The 21,087-nt window shown below is 35.6% G+C and overlaps 4 protein-coding genes across 8 annotated transcripts; 1 reads left to right on the forward strand and 3 right to left on the reverse strand.

Moving 5' to 3' along the window:
- Positions 1-822: 822 nt before the first annotated feature.
- LOC141696066 (protein FAR1-RELATED SEQUENCE 3-like) lies at positions 823-1,793 on the reverse strand. The gene is made up of 2 exons (XM_074500254.1): positions 1,761-1,793; positions 823-1,653 (listed from the first exon to the last, which is right to left on the reverse strand). The coding sequence occupies exons 1-2, from the start codon at positions 1,791-1,793 to the stop codon at positions 823-825; spliced, it is 864 nt and encodes a 287-aa protein (XP_074356355.1).
- A 61-nt stretch (positions 1,794-1,854) lies between these two features.
- LOC141696067 (protein FAR1-RELATED SEQUENCE 5-like) lies at positions 1,855-3,321 on the reverse strand. The gene has a single exon (XM_074500255.1). It carries the CDS (start codon positions 3,319-3,321, stop codon positions 1,855-1,857), a length of 1,467 nt encoding a protein of 488 aa, XP_074356356.1.
- A 1,599-nt stretch (positions 3,322-4,920) lies between these two features.
- Positions 4,921-7,804, forward strand: LOC141696989 (protein NRT1/ PTR FAMILY 2.7-like). The gene is made up of 4 exons (XM_074501164.1): positions 4,921-5,093; positions 5,368-5,585; positions 5,694-6,238; positions 6,941-7,804. Exons 1-4 carry the CDS (start codon positions 5,000-5,002, stop codon positions 7,767-7,769), a joined length of 1,686 nt encoding a protein of 561 aa, XP_074357265.1. The 5' UTR covers positions 4,921-4,999; the 3' UTR covers positions 7,770-7,804.
- A 169-nt stretch (positions 7,805-7,973) lies between these two features.
- Positions 7,974-19,249, reverse strand: LOC141696988 (uncharacterized). Of its 5 annotated transcripts, none has more exons than XM_074501162.1 (13): positions 19,040-19,249; positions 17,905-18,093; positions 17,608-17,828; positions 17,429-17,511; positions 17,156-17,319; positions 16,817-16,950; positions 16,383-16,649; positions 12,835-16,250; positions 12,645-12,741; positions 10,863-12,037; positions 10,641-10,749; positions 9,141-9,221; positions 7,974-8,479 (listed from the first exon to the last, which is right to left on the reverse strand). In XM_074501162.1, the coding sequence occupies exons 1-13, from the start codon at positions 19,185-19,187 to the stop codon at positions 8,405-8,407; spliced, it is 6,159 nt and encodes a 2,052-aa protein (XP_074357263.1). In that variant the 5' UTR covers positions 19,188-19,249; the 3' UTR covers positions 7,974-8,404. The 5 variants fall into 5 exon arrangements, with proteins under 5 accessions (XP_074357263.1, XP_074357262.1, XP_074357261.1 ...); XM_074501161.1 differs by having other exon boundaries at positions 16,383-16,646; positions 16,817-16,953; XM_074501160.1 differs by having other exon boundaries at positions 12,645-12,738; positions 16,817-16,953.
- Positions 19,250-21,087: the final 1,838 nt, after the last annotated feature.

A 21,087-nucleotide genomic window follows, 5' to 3' on the forward strand; every position in this document is an offset into this window, starting at 1 on the left:
GCTGCAGTGATCATACCCCGTATTGAGGCATTGCAGCAGGTCCTTTTGACTATTTTAAGCTCTAGTTGACTTTGTTTATTAAATCAATTTTTTCAAATTTACCGCAAATACTGCATTTTGTAGTTATTTTAAGAGTTTTGGTGTTGGAAAATATTTTAAAAATATTAATATTACTAAAAACCCAGTTTTGTTAATAAAAAGGGACAGTGAGTTTTGGGTGAAACAGAGATTCCAGCAATGAGTCATTGTTGCAGTAAGTACCTCCAGCAATGTCTCATTGCTAGGTACTCTGTCACTAGTTCGCATTGACTATTTTAATGTCTAGTTGACTTTGTTGATTAAATCACTTTTTTCAAATTTTTACATTAATACTGCATATTTTAAGAGTTTTGGTGTTGGATAATATTTTAAAAATATTAATATTACTAAACTCACTTTTGTTAACAAAAAGAGGCAGTGAGTTTTGGGTGGAGCAGAGTACCTAGCAATGAGTCATTGCTGGAGGTACTTACTGCAGCAATGTCTCATTACTGGGTGCTCTGTCACTATTCTCTTACAATATTTTAAGTTGGATAATAAGAGTTTTGGTGTTGAAAATATTTTAAACAATATTAATATTAATAATAAGAGTTGGATAATATTTTTGTTAAAAAATAACATTAATATGTAACATTATTTGTAAATTTAAATAACGTTAATATTATGTAACTTAAATAGAAAAGTTAAAAGAACTAATGTACTACTTGTCAACAATTGTTAGGTTAAAACCTAAAAATTTCTTCGATCATACTCCTCCCTTAGGGGACAGTTTCTTGCATCATGTTATCCTCCGATCGCCCCACAATAATTGCACTTTCGAGGCTTGATCTTGATCTTTGAAGTTGTCGTCTCAATTCCACTTTTATATCTTTTTGTTTTCTTCCTTCCTTTAGTTTTCGACGTTGGAGGATCAAATATTGGATCATGTTGGTAGTCCTCTTGAGTTTTCGCCTCATGGGTTCTTTCTCTACGCTCTTCATCCGTAAAAGCATCTTTCAAGTATATCTTCTCTCTATCAATCACACCCATTAAGTATTTATACCGTGAAACAGAACAACTACCGGAAGCAGCTAAATCTTGAAAAGATTTGCACAATGCACCATACCTTAATGGTTGTGACGCACCATCATTACCAATACCGGGAGGAGCATATGGAAGAGGCCCCGCAATTTTGTTGCCGTTCATTGTCCACCTACCCATGATGAGACTTTCCGGTATCTTGATTTTTTGTTTTTTGTCAAGATAACGGATTATGTGTTTGCAAATCATCCCGGAATGTTCAAACTTCTTACACGAGCATTCAATTTTTTTGCACATGAAAACCGTCACTCGATATTTTCTTCTGCAATTCTCCGGCAGGGTAGCCTTCTCAACCAAATACAGTTTCGACATATAAGTTCCATTGTTTTTGACACTGTTCACGATGTGACATGTACTTTTCATAAGCTCCTTTTGAAACCGGTTGAACATTTTTTTCGTGTAGATTTCAGATGCATGCATTTCCAAGGATGAGTGCAAAACTAATCTTCTTTCCAATTGTTCGCTGTCATAATCGGCTTTAACCTCCTTCAGATATTGTGTCTCCAAAGCCTTTTGGGAGTTCTCAATGAATTCCTTCAAACCGGTAGATGATTACACATATTCATCAAAAAAAGAATTTGTAGACTCGCTTCTTGAAGTTGTAGTCATGCCGGCGGAAAAATGTTGCTTCGTGTAAGCACCAATCCATTGAGTTCTAATAGCATACATGTCATTTAACCAAGCATGATCCTCAAGATCGTACTTCTCGACAAATTGCTCTCATTTACCTTCAAATTATGTAGGTGTAAACGACTTGTACACACATGCATTAAACTCTGTCTTGAACTCCAGATAATTTGTGTACAAATAAGACAACTTCTCAAGAAACTTACTACTTATATGCCATGTACAATATGTATGCTTTGTTTGTGGCATAGGCATGACCTCGGCAATGGCATTTCCCAATGCAATGTCTTGATCAGTAATAATTGTTCGAGGCGGTTTATTGTCGACGGCTTCCAACCATGTCCTCAAAACCCACTTATACGATGCCTCAGTCTCATCCCTCACAAGTGCAAATCCAAATAGTATATTTTGATAATGGTGGTTTACGCCCGTAATAGGTATGAAAGGCATACAATACTTATTCGTCCGGTAAGTTGAATCAAACGTAACCACATCACCAAAATTCTTGTACGCGTTCATGGACCGAGGATCAACCCACACCAAACCCCGTACACGATTCTCATCATCTACATCCACCCCATAAAAGAAATTACTAAAACTATTTTCTTGTAATTCTCGTAGCAAAAGTAATCCACACTCCGCATCACCCGAATCAAACACTCGGCGCCGAATATCATGTATGACATTACGTACGTCTTGATTAGAAAAACCAAGATTTTCAACACCCCCCTTTGTCTCGCTAAGAAACTTCATTACTTTGCCCGTCTCAATTCCCGATTTGTTAAACAACTCAATCAATGATCGCGTCATAGGATCTATGTTGAGTGATCTTTGAAAAAATTGAACTTTTTCCGGCGACACCAATTTATGATTGTGTTCTAAATCCACCGAACTAATTTGCCATTTGTCCATCTTCACTTTGTGAACGACACACATTCGAGCACCACAATTCGTTCGTGGAATTACCTCTCTAACTCGTTTTCCTTTACCAAAATCCAACGGCGTCGCTCCTACCCTTCCACCTTTTCGACAAATAAACAAACGGTATGATGGTTCATTTGTGTTTGTTCGCTTATGAGTATTCCTAATTATTATCTCGAATCCCTCTTTTCGACCATAATTCTTATAAAATGCTTCCGCATCATCCAATGTATCGAAAATCTTGCCAACATAAGGCACAACATCGTTACTATTCTTAAATTCATGATTCTTTTTCTCAACATTTTTCTTATCTTTTACGTCATCAACATTTTCACCGTCAAAATTATCACCACCAACGTTATCATCAACATTATGACTGCCAACATTATCACCACCAACGTTATCATCAACATTATGACCGCCAACATTATTACCACCAACGTTATTATCAACATTATGAACACTAACATTTTCAACATCAATATTATCACCACCAACATTATTCATATTATCATCACTATCAAGATTTACAATATCTTCATCAACAAATAACTTACGACGAGCTACGGGGTTTCGTCTAACGGGGGTATAATAATCGTAATTATTATTTTCACTAGAAGAGGAACTACAAGCTTTAAATAAAAAAGAAGCCATCAACAATCGAAAACTAACCTTTTGAGATCACCTTCAAGAATGAGTAAATTGAAAGTAAATTGAAATTGTTGAAAGTATATTGTATATTGTAAAATAAGTAATAAGAAAGTAAATGTTGAATCAAACAAAACTGTAATCTCATTTTTTTTCATTCTACATTTTCTCTTCAACATTCTCTTCTCTATTTTCCGAAAAATGGTTTTCTACTATGATTGGGACAATAACAAGGTAATTATCGATGGCGTGGCTTATGACGGGCCCGAAGGAGATGAAGACATGGCAATAGCTCTCCGCCGTATTCAAATGGCGCTTGAGCGCAAGAAAAGAAAGGAAAATGAGGCGAAGGCGGAAAAGTTGAAGAGAAGGAAGGACGACGATAAGGGTGATAAAGGCGGTTCTTCCAACACCGTTAAAACTTGATCATTCTCGTCGGAATAAAATGTTTAATTTATTATGTATTTTGTTTAAGAAAATATTTGAATGTACTCCATTTATATTTGAATGAAATAAATTATTTAATATTTATCTTTCTTGTATTTGTCGAATTTAATTTATCAATTTTTAATTTATAATAAACAAATATAATGTTAAAAATTAAAAATGCGAAAAACTAAAAAAATAAAATTTTATCGAATTTTCTTTGCCTATAAAAAATATAAAATAACTTAGCCTCTAAAATGTTTAAAATTTCTTGGTAACAAATTATATAAAAATAACTCGGCCACCTACCGCATTGTGTCATTGTGACTCCCTCAATGAAACATTGCGGAAGGTGGCTCTTCAACCACCCACCCACGTGTTTTAAATATGTTGTGGCTGGGGTTTACACCTCCCGCATTGACACATTGCGGGAGGGGGGATTTTTATATTATTTTGTTCTTATTTTTTTAAAATGGACAAATTGTATAGAATTTTTTTTAATTCAGTATAACTTCATTATACAGTACAAATGTGTTATTATACATAAATTTGAAATATTTAAAATTTAAATTAAAATAGTTTAATTAGAATTCACTCAAAAAAGTTCACGGCAAACAAGTATGAAGACGACACCTTTCGATCAATAAACAATCATAGCAATACTACATTGATACATTTCAGTTATCATCTGCGGTTTTTTATATTTTTCATTAAAACTAATATTTTAATTATTTTTTCGATTATATATCTAATTAAATTTTAAATTATTAACTCATTATACAATTGATAATATAAATGGGAAGTAGTAATAAAATTAGTAAATATAGAAACAAGTTGTGTTTGAAATTAGTTATATACTTTTTAACTCCATTATTATCGGAAACAAATTAAATCATTAAAATATAATTTTTTGTTATTTAAGGAATTAAATAACTGCTTCATTGTTTCATTGCATTGTTGCAATGAAATAATGCGGGATAATGTTGCATTGAAACAATGCGGCAGTATATGCAGCAATGTTTCATTGCACCCTTTGCAACGAAACAATGCGGCAGTATCCGCCGCAATGCCTAAATGCGGAAGGTGGTTATTACAACCACCCGGCGCTGTGGACCAAAACCCAATTACCATTTATTTATATATATATATATATATACATGGAGAGAGCAGAGCAGAGAAGCTGGGCAGAATTATAGAGCTAACTTAACAAAAAAGAAAAACAAAGTATATATAGCGGTAGAGTTGAAATAGAAGATCGATGGCGGCTACCGGAAACGTCGACGGTGAAGCTCAAGTAGTCCCTACCTCCAGTCGCAAACGAGGCGGGTGGATCACCTTCCCCTTCATCATAGGTCCATCTCTCTCCTCTTTCCTTTGGGCTCTTATAAGTGCAAGCTCTTTTCATAAATTCCTCAAACATATATGACGCATGCATGTATACAACTGATAAGTAACCTACTCATCTGAAATCTTAAGATTGTAGCGAAGACCCTAACATGATCTTATACTCTTCAACAACGACCACGCACATGCATATGACTTATTTTCTTGTAATATATATTATAATAATAAATAAGAGTGTATATACATGAACTTGATATTGTGTGTTGAAATTAAATGATGCAGCAACCATGGGGGGTTTGTCGCTTGCTTGTGGAGGATGGACAATGAATTTGATGGTGTATCTAATAGAGGAATTTAATATAAAGAGTATAGATGCTGCTCAAATTTTCAATATTGTTAATGGCTGCACTGCTCTTTTTCCAATCCTTGGAGCTATCATTGCAGACTCATTTCTTGGTTGTTTCTCTGTCATCTGGATTTCTTCTCTTTTCTCTCTGCTAGTAAGTGTGTATTAACAAATTTAATCTAGTTTTTCCTTAAAAAAACTTATTTATGCATACCAAGTTGACTTAATTTCAATATGGATCATAATTTTTATAATATTACAGGGCGTTGTTCTTATAACTGTGACATCCACACATGATTCCTTAAGGCCTCCACACTGTGAAACTGGATCAAGTTTATGTAAATCTCCATCACCATTCCAGCTTTCAATTCTTTACTCTGGTTTAGCTCTCGGGTGTATAGGTGTTGGAGGGACAAGATACACCTTAGGAACGATGGGAGCTAATCAATTCGATAACTCGAAAAATCAAGGGAGTTTCTTTAACTGGTACTTTTTCACTATGTATGTATCCACAATGGTAAGTGTGACAGCTCTTGTGTACATAGAAGATAGTGTGAGTTGGGTGTTGGGGTTTGGCCTCTCTGTGTTGGCAAACCTTTTAGGTTTGCTTATTTTTGTGATGGGAAATCGATTTTATCGTCATGTTGAGGCAAATGGGAGTCCATTTACTGGTTTAGCTCGGGTTATTGTTGCTGCTATAAGGAAAAGAAGTGTATTCTTATCGATCAAAGCTGAAGATTATTACCAGGAGCAACTTGGTGGAGTTGAAAAGGTGGTGGCGGCTTGTTTACCTACTAAATCCCTAAAGTAAGCTTTCTTTTTTTGCTAAATTTCTTTAAACTTGATTATTTGACAAGAACAATAATTGTCAATGTAGAACATGTGGGGAATGCCCCTGGATGAGATATTTTTAATGAAAAAAAAAACATTTTTTGGACTTACCGAACCTACCGTACGACTTGCTTAAATATCATTATTGTTCTTATTATATTAAACTCCAACGCAGTTGGTGAATTGTCTATTTCATCCAATCCTCAATGAATCTCTATTCAATGACTTTTGCTCTTTGTTGGGAGTCTCAAGTCTTGTCCAATATTATTTTTTAACAACCTATTATACCTCTCTCTTGAATATGAGATAGCATCACACATGTCAAATTCAAATAACATAAAATTTTAGATTATGTTTGCACTATTTCTGGTCACTAGTTACTTGTCTGAGACTATACCATTATAAAATTGCAACAGGGCTTTGTTGCTCCATCCGAGAGAATTAATAATGATCAAAGCTAGTAGTATGTATTATTAAAAGTGCAATTTGTAATTTGCAAAAGATATATATTATCCCATTGAGTCGTAGCACTTAAGATTAATTAATATGCTATAAGTTTGGAAACAGCAGGTAATTTAAAATATTATTTTTGTCATAGGTCTTTTAAAGTTTAATTGTTTTTTTAAAAGAAAAAGTTTAATTGTTTTGATCAAGGAGGCTCACTTTTCTGTTGTGCAGGTTCTTAAACACTGCAGCAGTGAAAACTGAAGGGGATACCAAGTTAGATGGTTCCCTTGCAAAACCATGGAAGTTATGCACGGTAAAACAAGTAGAAGATCTCAAAGCCCTAATCAAGATCATCCCACTGTGGTCAACTGGTATATTTGTAGCCACTCCTATTGCAATCCAAGGAAGCCTAGTAGTCCTACAAGCTCTAACTATGGATCGTCATATTGGGCCTGATTTCCAAATCCCAGCTGGCTCTATGGTTGTCTTCATATTTATCTTTACAGCTGTGTCTTTAACACTGATCGATAGATATCTATATCCTACGTGGAAAAAGTTAACTGGTCGTCCGCCAACTCCTCTCCAAAGAATAGCAGTTGGTCATGTTTTAAATGTGCTAAGCATGGCAGTGTCAGCAATGGTTGAGTCCAAGCGACTGAACACAGCCAAGTCACACCCGAAAGACTCCATTTTGCCAATATCAGTGATTTGGCTTTTGCCGCCATTGGCTATTGTCGGAGTTGGAGAAGCCTTTCACTTTCCAGGACAAGTTTCATTATACTATCAAGAGTTTCCTGCATCGCTAAAGAGTACAGCAACTGCTATGGTTTCTCTGTTTATCGGTATTGCATATTATCTGAGTACTGCAATAGTTGATTCTACTAGAAGGATGACAAGCTGGCTACCAGATGATATAAATCATGGGAGGTTGGATAATGTGTATTGGGTGATAGTGGTTTTGGGGGTTTTGAACTTCACTTATTTTCTAGTTTGTTCTTACTTCTACGAGTACCAAAATCCAAATATTGAGGTGGAGGATAGGTCGAAGTTGAACAAATGACTGTATATATTATAGTAATCAAAATCTTTCACTCAGACCGAAATGCATTGTATGAACTCAAGTCAATCTCTGTACTATAACATGAAAAAAGGCCCTCACAAGATCCCAAAAAAAGTGAGCGATCTACAAATAATTGAATAAAGGTATTAGAACGATCTCTTTTGCAGCCAGTATTCAAAAATATTAAAGAAGAAAGAAATGATATTGATAAAAGGTCTGCTATAAAACTTGACATGTCTTCACATTACACAACCATCGAAAAACACAGTCATAACACACGAAACATATAAAATCATACTTCCCTCTAATGATATTAAGATGAAGAATTAGGATATGTGATTTACTAGCAAGAGTAACTTCCACAGATATCTTGATGGTTTCATGTTGCGACCTTACTTTAGTGGGTCTCATAAACCTGTGAGAGGCTTGTGGAATATGGATTAAAAAGGCTTGTCAAATAACTTCTATCTTTTATCACTATATGTGAACAGGATAAGAACTAACTGAAAAAGTATGTGTTCATATACATATATACATATCCAAAGAAGACACAGCTAGTCCAACTGGGATCTCATTTCAGATCAGTCCTGATTGCCAGGCGAGGAATAAAATTTGACTCTTACAAAGTTAGCTTACTACAAATCGGCAGGTTGAGTGTTGGTGCATTTTGTACAATCAAAAGGTCCAATCTCATTGGTCTTTCGTTTCACCTGAAAGAAACAGGAAATGTTAAGACCTAACTATGCTATATATAATCTATCGTGCACCAAAAAAATACATTTAGCCATATTTCTGGAGAGGTCAATACTAATCTCCATTGGAAGAGCTTTCTTGCACCTCTGGAAAAAAAAATATTACTGAAGCAGAATAAATCAATTATTAACTTCATAGACGAGATATGTTATTTATGATCTAATACATACAATAATAGCAGGAATTGTAGCGGGTCTAAACAAGTCAACTAACCCGCAAGGGCAATTGGAAATTATGAATCATTTCCCAGTCAGAGCCCAGAGGAATCCCTTGTGACAATTACAAATTTGATCTAGAAGAATTCAATGGTACGAAACTAATTTTAGGCAAAAGTAATAAAGTGTCACGTGGATTCAAAATTGTCAGAGGACAGAAGACAGTTTACTTTAAAAATGACATAGATGTATCTAGATCTAAAATAAGTTAAAAACCAAAAAGATAAAAAGTCACACCCAGTGCACAAGTAAATACACTTGACAATCAGACCAAGCATGCATTACCTTTACACAAACCAACATAGATACCAAAAGGACTGAAATTAACTGTTGATATATCATAAACATTCACACATAATAGCTAAAGTAGAAATATACGAGTAATTGAATAGAAGGTTCATACTGGAGACCATGGACTTGGTTCAGGAAGGGATTTTTCAGGAGGGGAATTTTGTACAGCACCACTTTTCTTTGTCAATATGTCCTGTGAAAAGCACCTTATGAGATAAAAACCACGAACCTAGTATTTAAATAAGAACCATGCTTACACAGAATAAAGGATTATTACAAAGGGATCAACTTTATTTTACTTCAACTGAATTAGCACCGCTCCCGTGGCATACACTATCCTATTAGTTTCTAGCACCAACATGAAGTTAACACATTTAGATGCACAAGTTCCTCCTTCATTTAAAAACTAAAAAACCAAGCTTGTTTCCAGAATTAGCAAATCAATTGCCAACCAAATGATCCATTCTATTGATATACAACCTTATGTTATCATTTCCTAACATGCCAGAGTTTGATCCCATCATGAGTTCAATAGGATAGGAAATATATGCACGAATATTATAGAAAATTTTCCAGTAGAGTTTAGAGACCTTTTCCATATTTACACTCGCCTTTTCTAGAAAAATAATCTATTCATTCACTCCCTTACAAAATAATTTTACATTTAGGAATTTCTTAAAATGTTAAATATGTAACAATTATGTGTAAGATATATTGTATGACTAGTACATGCCTCTACTTTATAGGCATAGCTAGAAGTGATTAGTGACTTCAGTATTGATTGCGCGATTATGTAATACTGATGTTAGGCATGACATATTTTAAATTCACATCCATCATGTCGATATAAAGTAACTTAGTATAGTACTAGCTGATGCACCGGTGTATTACTAAAAGGACAATTATTGAGAAAAATAATATTCTAGGATGGGAAAGGACTATAGTTATGGAACGGAAGGTGCAGCCGTCTAAATTCAAAAGGTCTTTTCAAAGTGAAACTAAATTTCCCTGCAGACCCTTATGAATAATACGCCTTCTATATGTTGTCAAATTGTATCAGACATCAGTCCTAACGACATTTTGAAAAGAAAACAGCCTTTCTCTAGAGGCCTAATCAGTACAGTCAACTATTGATTTCTGCGACGGAAGTATTCTGTGAGAAGATTTCTTATTACAATTTTTTTCACGACATTGTATTTAAGTACAGATTTATAGCATCTTATAGGCCCTACAGGAGTACATTAGCATAAGCTAAAGTTATTATACCCATCCAGAGTCCGACCCATATAATCATCTAAGGTCCTACACCTCATCACCTTAAACTTGTGTGTTAATTTATTTATTAGATTCTGTTATATGACATTTTGAGACAAAGTATCATTTCCTCAGACGCCCAACTAGTACAAAAATTGGACAGGTCCTACAGGAGTTCATGAGCTAAAGTCATAACACCCCCACCCCCCCCCCCAAAAAAAACATAGCCCAAACCAACTCACACTGCCATTTCTCTTCTAAAAGAACACTCCACCTCAGCAGGCTAAGTTTCTCATATATCGACAAAAAAAGATATTAAAAAAGATGATACCGAACGTAGAAAATAAAAAATTGTTACCTCGCCAGCAGCTTCAATAGCAGCCAACCATTCATCGGAGAAAGGAACAGCATCAGGCGGTGGTATAATTAAATGATTAGGTTTTGTACCACTTTCAGATTTCTTCTTGCTGCCAAAAGAAAGCAAATTAGACTGTTTCCAAGTTTCAAGCAAACCACGATATACCACAAGTAACATGATGAAGGTAAGAAGGCATGTACAAGCTTGCTAAGGAACACTCACATTGATGAAGTTGCATCACTGCCTTTCATATAAGCATGGCTACTGTCCCCAGAACACTGATCAGATACAGTGTCTGAACCAGATAGGTATGATTCCTCTTTAAATTGCTCTGTGGTTCCAATAATGTTTTTATATTGCCACTGTGATATTTTGACATGAGACTTGCTGCTCAAAAAATCAACTCCATTTGTATCATTGTGTTCTCTCTCCAAGTTTGCAAATTCAGAATGCTTAAAACATCTGGCTTCACTACCACTAGAAGCTCGTAACACCGAACTTTCCTCTACAATTCTGTCAGTGTTTTCATTTTGAAAAACTTCAACAGTTTCTCCCTCAGCAGTACCGTCTAAGGAAGAATCAGCGGCAACACACTCCATAATAGCATTGTTTCTTAAGCTATGAGCATCGCAATAGCCGCCTTCCTGTATTAAAGCCTGATCATATGGGACGAATGAACCAGATACTTCACCTAGAAAAGGCTTGGCCGCATTTAAAGAAGTAACATTATCAATGGGCACAACTTCACTCCCGAGATGTACATCTGTGGAGCAGTCCTGAATATCAACTGTCGGACTAACCTCTACAAGATCAAACTGTGCCTCTAAAGGACGTTGCTCTTTTAATCGATTTAAATCGAATTCAGCTTTTTTACTCTGAGCTGGAGATGGGGCAGAAATGACTTTGCAACCATTTATTTCACTTTCGCTATCCTTGCTTCTTTCGCAAATGACAAACTGATAATTTGCATTGACTTTGTCGCCTCGCAATTCTTTAGTATACACTTCGGGCTTACACTGGTAATTCTGTTCAACTTCAAGGCAAGGACTTTGAAGCTTTAAAGTGTCCATTAAGATTTGAGACTTGCTTTCGCTATGAAAATTATCCCTGTGGTCTCGTAGTCCTTCTATCAGATCTGAACTAGTAGATAGTTGATGAACAATAGTATGAAAATCACTCTCCTGCTCAGATTGTTTGCTTCTATACAGAAACTCGTTGCTGTTTCGGTCCATTTCACTAGAAGATAGGTCTGTTAAATCAGTTACTCCCCTATTTCTACTTGTATCTTTTGAGATATCACAACCAAGTGTCTGGCGTTCCACATAAGAGACCTTTTTAGCATCACATGCCAAAGGTTTTACTGTGTCAGGTAGTTCCGCAAAGTGGTCATCATGCTCCTGAATACAATTGTTATCTAGTTAGTAATTTTGTTTAGTATTACTACCACAAAAACAAAATGCAATAATATATGATATAATCCTTCTCTCACAGATGTCTTTTGCTTGACAATTTATTTATAAACGCTTTTAGATACTTGTTCAAGTACAGATATTTGTATTGTACAGGTCCTGTGGAAGGAGTAAATGAGCTTAAGTTATCATATCCTTCCCGATTGCTATAAAGTTCTATGCAATGTAAGTGCTAAATAATTAATCAACTTTTATGAAACTTTACAAATGAACACATAGGTTCTTTCGAGGCATGACCAGTACAGTGATCAAGTGCTTATATTTCTGATGGATGTGTTTCTTTTGACAATCTCTTATTTATAAATGTTTTGAACACTAATGCTGAAGTACTATTTATAAATGTTTTGAACACTAACGCTGAAGTACGTGCGCCAGCTACATCTATTGGAACCTCCCCCCCCCCCAAATCAAAACAGCCCCCTAACCGACCCATATTCTTGAATTGAGAAGCAAAAAAGGAGCAGGCTACATTTTGCATATATTACATACTAAGATATGCAAAGATGATACTTAAAAAAACAAATAATTTTGCTACCTCCCTGGCACCAGCAAAAGCATTGGAGAACCGGACAGCATAATTCTGTGGTATTTTTGTACAATTAGGTTTTCTACCCCATTCTGGTTGTTTCCTGCTGTCAAAAAAAGCATTTTAGAGTCTTTCCAAGTATCAGAAGCAACAAAATGAAGTTCAGAAGGCATGTGCAAGCTTGTTAAAACGCACTTACGTTGATGTACTTGCATCTTTGTCCTTCATGTAGGCCTCTACACTATCCATAAAGCAGGGATTAAATATAGTGTTCCAACTAGACAGATTTGATTCTTCACTAAATTTCTCAGTAGTCAAAGTAATGCTCATATCCTGCTGTTGTGATGTTTTGACATTCGACTTGTTGGTCAAGATATCTACTTCACTTCTATCTTCCTGAGTTTTCTCAAAATTTTGAAATTGAGACAAATGCTGAAAACTTGTGGCTTCACTTCCACTGGAAGTTTGCATTGTCGAACTTTCTTCTACAATTCTACCAGTGGATTCAATTTGAAACGCAACAGTGTTTTCCTTACCAGTACCATCTAAGCAAGAATCATTTTCAATAAACTCCATGATAGCATCATTATTATAGCTATGTGCATCACTTTCACGACCTTCGTGGTATGAATCCTGATCATATTGGAGACATGAACCATATGCTACACCAGGAAGATGCTTGCCCCCAATAAAAGAAGCATCATTATCAACGGGCTCAACTTGATGGCCGATTTGTGTACCAGTAGAACAGTCTTGAGTTTCAACAGCCGGGCTAACCTCTACAAAACCAAACTCTTCTTGTAAATCAAGCTGCTCTGTTATTTGATTCATATCAAATTCACCATCTTGACTTCCCGCAACTGATAGGGCCAAAATGACCTCAGAACTATATGATTCACTTTTATCAACTTCATTATTTTCTCGAATAACAAACTCTTTACTCGCATTGGCATCTTTTCCATGGAATTTTTCAGAATAGAATGTAGGGTTACACTGGGAATTTTGTTCAACCTCTAGGCAGGGACTTTGAAGCTCTAAATTATCGGATGAAGTACTTGCATTGCTTTTGGAATTGCAAATCTCAGTGTGGTTTAATAGTTGTCCATTTACTAGAACCAAAAGAGACAGGTTCGATTCTTCTCTAAATTGCTCACTAATCTCAGTAATGTTCATATGTTGCTGCTGTGATATTTTGACACGAGACTTGCTAGTCAACAAATCTACTCCACTTGTATCTTCATGTGTTCTCTTGAAGTTCTGAAATTGAGACACATGCGGAGAACAATCAGCTTCACTTCCAATTGAAGCTCGTAATGTTGAACCTTCTTTGATAATACTATCAATGCATTCAATCTGAGATGCTTCAACAGTTTTTCCCTCACCAGTGCCGTCCAAGCAAAAATCAGTTGCAACACATTCCTTAATACAATCATTCCTAAAGCTAAGCACCTCACTTTTGTTGCTTTCATTTAACGAAGCCTGATCATACTGGACCCATGAGCCAGATACCTCGCAAAGAAAAGGCTTGCCAACATTCGGAGAAGTGGCATTATCAATGGACTCAACTTCATGTCTGGGATGTGGACCAATTGAAGAGTCTTGAATTGAAGACACATGCTGAGAACAATCAGCTTCACTTCCAACTGAAGCTCGTAATGTTGAACCTTCTTTGATAATACTATCAATGCATTCAATCTGAGATGCTTCAACAGTTTTTCCCTCACCAGTGCCGTCCAAGCAAAAATCAGTTGTAACACATTCCTTAATACAATCATTTCTAAAGCTCAGCACCTCACTTTTGTCGCCTTCTTTTAATGAAGCCTGATCATACTGGACCCATGAGCCAGATACTTCGCAAAGAAAAGGCTTGCCTACATTCGGAGAAGTAGCATTATCAATGGACTCAACTTCATGTCTGGGATGTGGACCAATTGAAGAGTCTTGAATTTCGACTGGTAGAGTAGCCTCTACAGAGCCGGATTGTGCTTCCAAAGGAAGCTGCCCTGTCATAAGATTTGTATCAAGTTCACCATCTTGACTTCGAGCTAATATTGAACCTTCTTTGATAATATTATCAATACATTCAATCTGAGATGCTTCAACAGTTTTTCCCTCACCAGTGCCGTCCAAGCAAAAATTAGTTGTAACACATTCCTTAATACACTCATTCCTAGAGCTAAGCGCCTCACTTTTGTCGCCCTCATTTAATGAAGCCTGATCATACTGGACCCATGAGCCAGATACTTCGCAAAGAAAAGGCTTGCGTACATTCGAAAAAGTAGCATTATCAATGGACTCAACTTCATGCCTGGAATGTGGGCCAGTTGAACAGTCTTGAATTTCAACTGGTAGAGTAGCCTCTACAGAGCCGGATTGTGCTTCCAAAGGAAGCTGCACTGTCATTAGATTTGTATCAAGTTCACCATCTTGACTTCGAGCTAATGTTGAACCTTCTTTGATAATATTATCAATACATTCAATCTGAGATGCTTCAACAGTTTTTCCCTCACCAGTGCCGTCCAAGCAAAAATCAGTTGTAACACATTCCATAATACAATCATTCCTAAAGCTAAGCACCTCACTTTTGTCGCCTTCATTTAATGAAGCCAGATCATACTGGACCCATGAGCCAGATACTTCGCAAAGAAAAGGCTTGCCTACATTCGGAGAAGTAGCATTATCAATGGACTCAACTTCATGCCTGGAATGTGGACCAGTTGAAGAGTCTTGAATTTCGACTGGTAGAGTAGCCTCTACAGAGCCGGATTGTTCCAAAGGAAGCTGCTCTGTCATAAGATTTGTATCAAGTTCACCATCTTGACTTCGAGCTACTGATATGGCAGAAATAACCTCAGCAGCACTTAATTCAATTTCACCAAATTCATTTCTTTCAGGAATAACATACTCATTAACCGCATTGGCTTCTTTGCCTTGGAATTCTTCAGAATGGATTGAAGGATTACACTGGAAAGTTTGTTCAACTCCAAGGCAATGATTTTGAGGCTCTAAATTATAGGACAAAGTACTCATCTTCTTTTTGATGTTTGAAATCTCGTTGTGGTTCACTAGTTGTCCATCTATCAGATCTGAACTAGTAGAAATGTTTTCAGGTTTACAAAGAGAGATTTTCATATCTATCATCTGATTCTGGCATTGTATATAAACTCTTCTGCCATGGTTATCTTCCTGCGACTTCTCGCAGGTTTCACTTTCTAGGAGCTTGGGATCATTCTTACTATGTACATTGGTATCTAATTCATAAGCAATTTCCTTAATATTTTTGTGTTTCCCATGTCTGCCAATGTTTTCCTCTGTACCAATATCAACATGCACTGCATGCTTAGACCTTTTAGGTTCAGAACTTTTATCCGGCAGAAGTCGTATGTTTCCATTCTTGATATCACTAACCATTAAATCTGACTTGATTGCTTTGGGCATAGCAGCTTTAGATGCAGCAACTTCTGGGCATTGCATACTGGAGCTCAAGCCTGCTGTTGAATTTTCTGGAATGTCCATATATATGCTTTTTGGTGCATGTGGGGCCCTAAAGTTGCGAACGGATTTTCGGGAACCAATTACAGTACATTTTGGAGTATTGCTAGGTTGAATGTTATTCTGAGATGAATCAAAAGACAGAAGACTGCTTTTAGAAATTTGAAGCACTTGTATGGTTTATTTCTATTGTGGGGGGGGGACTATAAAAATAAAAAAATACATATAATTTTTTTTGCATGATAACAACAGTACCTGCGCAAAATAACCTAATGACGGGGATGGCATTCTCAGACCTGAAGGTTTCACTTTTTGAAGCTGAGACTCATTCCCTACGGTAATTGAAGTGCTCCGAGAAGGCAAACCTGCAACTGTCTTGGGTCTGTATAGACCTTCACCTGAAAGTACTGTACTAGAAGGAATATCTGGCTTCAGATTTGCCTCTGAACTCCTAGTAGGTTTTCTAATTTGTGAACCTTGTAAATTGGTGAATGAATTTACTTCCAGTGTTGAGTTCGCCTGCTAACGAATACAAATTACAGTTTTTCATCAAATATAAAGAATATTAAAACCTTAAGTCTACGCCCAATCAGATTATTTAGTAAACAGACTAAAGACCATAATTTATTGCCTCAACTTCATCGAGGGTAGTATTAAATAGAAGGCCAATTTAGGTGCCAAGTTTTTACCATATTCTCTCTAGAAGGCTGTGCTGAAGCTTTGGCAAGTAACTGCGTACACTTGGGATCAGATTTTTCTTTATTTAGAGTACTTTTGACATTTTTACAGGAGCTTTCAGGAGGTATATCCTTGTGAGTATTTACTGCTGCATGAACAAATAGTAAATGAGAAACTTTTTCTTATATGTACTTAAAGAAAAACACCCTAATAGATCATTCAGATCAAATTTTAAATCAAAAAAATCTCGTCCTACTATGCTTCAACTATATTTCAAATCAACTTTTGCCAAATATATTTCAAAAAAAAATAGATAGTTCTTATATGCACAAGGCAGTAAAAGATATTACTGGGACGAGCAATCTGATTATGCTTCAACTGGCCTGTCCCAAGCATGCTGCTCTTAGAAGCTTTAAGGAGTGAATGAGGACCAGACTTGTGGTCCGGAATTTTTGGAAGATGCGAATCCTTCGTGGCTGATCTGGTGTTATGCACATGCGCAGGTCTTTTAAGGGTACAAGGGTTAAGAATCATCAGTTTAACAATTGACAGGAAACACACAACTTAATTACTTTGCAAACACCGGTAAAAATGTAAATTGCAGTGAAGGCACAAAAGGATATGAAGACGACGGCAAAGGCCTTGGACATCTTCCACTTTTAATCCCACTTCTGTTACAGCTGCTAACACCATTTGAATGGGCTCCCTGTGTTACATGTGAACAACATATTTTACACCAGCAACCAACAAATAGTTAAAACAAGAAAAGAAAAGTATGGCATTCTTGAAGCTTACAACTAACCTTAGAATCAGCAGCTAGTAAATTATGCTGCGGCTGCAACAGACCACCATTTTTTCCGTTCTTGCTTGCTGAAAAAGCTTGCAAATTTTCAGAAGCAAATTTATACTTGGAACTACTGTATGGTGATTTCATTCTTTCTTCACTAATAGCAGGAAGTGCCTCTCCATAAGAGTTACCATATGACCCGCTAATCATTGATAATTCATCAGGATCCAAAACACCTTGAACAATCAAAGACATATTAATCTACCAGTATCAACTTCGACATATAGAGTTATCATATAGAAAGGTAACCACCTTCTTCAGTGAAAAAAGCTTTGTCCCATGCTAAGCTTTTTCTTAGATTGTAACCTTTTTTCCTCCTTTTCATTTGATGTGGAGTGAGCCTTGGGCCTTCTGCCTTGTTATAATTCATGTTCTCTTTGTTGCTGATTTTTGGGGATGAACAGCCTGCTCTCTTTGGAGCCACATTATTTTTCATGCTTTCTGGCACAAAATCATATTGATTATATTACAGAAAATTATATGTTAAAAAGAAATTAACAGCACATCGACAACCACAACAACTCCCCAATCACAAACAGTTATTCTAAATAACTAACACCTTCAGTTGTTAGATGTAAACACTCCATTACTTAAAAATGTATCATTCCATCCACATTAAACCAATACATAGTGAATAAAACAATACTATATATACGATGCACTTGAGGACGCATCTCCTTAATTATCATTCTAAACGAACCATATGTATATAAAAGTTCAACAAAGAGCACACACGACTAAGATCTCGAACCTATGCTGCTGAAATGTCATTTAATCAAACAAGTATAATCAGAAAAAATATAAAGAAAATTTAATTTAGTACATTACTCTACCGCGTAAATTATTAAAGTCGCTTTTAAACATATGATTCCTAATCAATTCAGAATTAGTCATCATCACCTAAAACAGATCTACATTACAGGCACAAAGCTTGCTTACGCTATATAAAAGTTTGAAGTTTAACAAAGAGCACACCCAACTAAGACTCTGAACCAATACTACTAAAATGTCATTTAATCAAGAAAAATATAAAGAGTCTTTAATTCAGTACATTACTCTACCGCGTAAAATATCAAAGTCACGTTTAAACATACGATTCCTAATTAATTCAGAATTAATCATCATCACCTAAAACAAATCTAAATTACAGGTACGAAGCTTGCTTACGCTTTATAAAATTATGAACATTCACAATTTTCATTCACAGCATTCAAAATCACACAAACACACATACTAAACATTTGTTAACTCAGAGAATTTAATATCACTAAAAACCCTAGAAATTCAAATAAACCATTAAAAACAAAAACCTAACAGAATAAATCACAATTCAGTGAATTAGTTACAAATATAACGAAATATAAAGTGAAAAATGCATAAAACTGACGATTAATCGGAGATATCGGAAGTTGTAGCGGCGAGATAGAGAAGAAAGCGTCGGTGACTTTGACGGCGTCGTTTCGGAGAGTAGGAGTTTGTTGAATTAGAGAATCGTCTTCGCCGGAGATCTCCAGCAGCGGCAGATCGGAGTCCATTTTTGGTAAAGAAGAAGTGTGTGTATAGATGTAAGTATAAATTTGTGTGTATAATGTGTGTTTCTGATTTTAAAAGAATGACAAGCGGGAAGATGATAACGAAGATAACTAATGCACATGACTCACCACGTGACCTCCGGGATCTGCGTCATCTTCTTCTTTTTTTTCGGAATATGATTTTAATTTTTGTGCCTTCTTTTATGAGTATTCTAAAATTAGTTATGTGTTTTTAATTTAAGTAAGATTTTATTGTTTATTTCCTAAACTAGTTTAGTAAGCGGGTTTTCGCAACGGCCATGTTCTTAAATAAAATTGAGATAATGAGAAAGTATAAGAAAAAATTAGATCATCAATTTGATTATGCAAAAAGTTATTAAAAGAATGAAAATTGCAAAGATTAAAATATACATTAAACACACATTTACCTAACTTATAAAAAAATATTGTTACATGCACATATAAATAATGTCAAACATATATACATGCAAATTTGAAAGTAGTATTCATTCATAATTAGTAACAAAACTCTACAAATAAAGTTCAGGTTAAGTACAGTAGCCCAAATTCAAAGGTGAACTTTTTATGTAAGAAAATAAGCAAAGGAGTGTCAAATCCTGAATCAAATGTAGAAAATGGAAAGTTTGATGTATGTTTTAGATATGTTCTTAATGTAATTTCCTAAATCTAATTATTGAAGGTTATTTCTTGTAATGAGAACTTAAACGTTCATGTTTAGGTCTAAGTCATTTTCTTAGTGTAATCCATAATAAAATTGAGTTGAAATTAGTAGTTTGAAAATGGTTGTGTGGGTTTGTCCCACATTGATTAAGTAATCGAGAAATTTTACTTAATGTTTAATTATAATATTTACTGGCTTATTATATTATTTTAATATGAATATTGAATCTGAATATCAGGATTTGGTGAAATGCACTGAACTGATTATCCACCGGTGTACAAAGTGTGGATTATCCACAACATTATATGTCGGGGTACAAAGTGTGCATTATCCACCGGGGTACAAAGTATACATTATCCGTCGGGGTACAAAGTGTGCATTATCCACCGGGGTACAAAGTGTACATTATTCGTCGGGGTACTAAGTGAGCATTATCCATCGGTGTATAATGTATGGATTATCCATCGGTGTACTAAGCATTATCCACCAAGGATGGGCTGTTTCTGATTCTGAAAATATTCATTAAATGCATTCAAGTCAGAATATTTATTTTAATTAATATAACATATTCAGTTATGTTTTGGGATGTAATATATATATTGCACAAAACGTTTTGGAATATATATGTTGAAATATACATACGTAAAACCCTAACTATCATCTTCCTCTTTTTCTCTCCTCCAAAATAATACAGATTATCATAGGTTTTGGCGACTGAGGTCTGATCGTTGTTTGTACATCGAGTTGTTGTGAACCGGTGTGATGTTGTTGTTTTATCCTGGGAGGGTTAGTGCAGTCTCTGAACACAGTAAGTGAGGGTAATAAACTCTTCAAGAACAGCCTCTTCCTCTCGAGGGATTGGTGACTCAGCTGTGATTGAAAACTTCATTACGCTAAGCTTTCTTTCTCTTCTTATTTTCTTTTACAGTTGTTGAATATATATTATTTACGACCTTCGTGTTTTGTTTTCGTTATCGGTACTATTTCCTTATTCTTGTTATTGGTTATATAACTGACTTATTGTATTAGTATAGTAGTAATTTACTATTGTTAATTTCCCAACAATCTTGAAGAGCTTATTTGATATATAGAATTTAACAAGATGGTTAACGAAAGTGAGACTCCTGTTAATGTTGATAAGACTCTTGTTGATGGTGGTTCTGGTTCTGGAGTTACTGCGTCCACCATAGATTGGACCACGTACAGATTTCCTCAGCCTAT

The sequence above is a fragment of the Apium graveolens genome, chromosome 11 (assembly GCF_009905375.1).
Source record: "Apium graveolens cultivar Ventura chromosome 11, ASM990537v1, whole genome shotgun sequence".
Taxonomy (NCBI): Eukaryota; Viridiplantae; Streptophyta; class Magnoliopsida; order Apiales; family Apiaceae; genus Apium; species Apium graveolens.

Coding starts and splice junctions, on each gene's coding strand:
- LOC141696989 (XM_074501164.1), top strand. CDS start 5,000: ATGGCGGCTACCGGAAACGTCGACGGTGAAGCTCAAGTAGTCCCTACC. Junction 5,094..5,367: donor CACCTTCCCCTTCATCATAG/GTCCATCTCTCT, acceptor TAAATGATGCAG/CAACCATGGGGGGTTTGTCG. Junction 6,239..6,940: donor TTACCTACTAAATCCCTAAA/GTAAGCTTTCTT, acceptor TCTGTTGTGCAG/GTTCTTAAACACTGCAGCAG.
- LOC141696067 (XM_074500255.1), bottom strand. CDS start 3,321: ATGGCTTCTTTTTTATTTAAAGCTTGTAGTTCCTCTTCTAGTGAAAAT.
- LOC141696066 (XM_074500254.1), bottom strand. CDS start 1,793: ATGACATGTATGCTATTAGAACTCAATGGATTG. Junction 1,654..1,760: donor TATTAGAACTCAATGGATTG/GTGCTTACACGA, acceptor ACCGGTTTGAAG/GAATTCATTGAGAACTCCCA.
- LOC141696988 (XM_074501159.1), bottom strand. CDS start 19,187: ATGGACTCCGATCTGCCGCTGCTGGAGATCTCCGGCGAAGACGATTCT. Junction 17,320..17,428: donor AGGCCTTTGCCGTCGTCTTC/ATATCCTTTTGT, acceptor TAACCCTTGTAC/CCTTAAAAGACCTGCGCATG. Junction 9,222..10,640: donor CTATTGAAGCTGCTGGCGAG/GTAACAATTTTT, acceptor TGCTTTTCACAG/GACATATTGACAAAGAAAAG.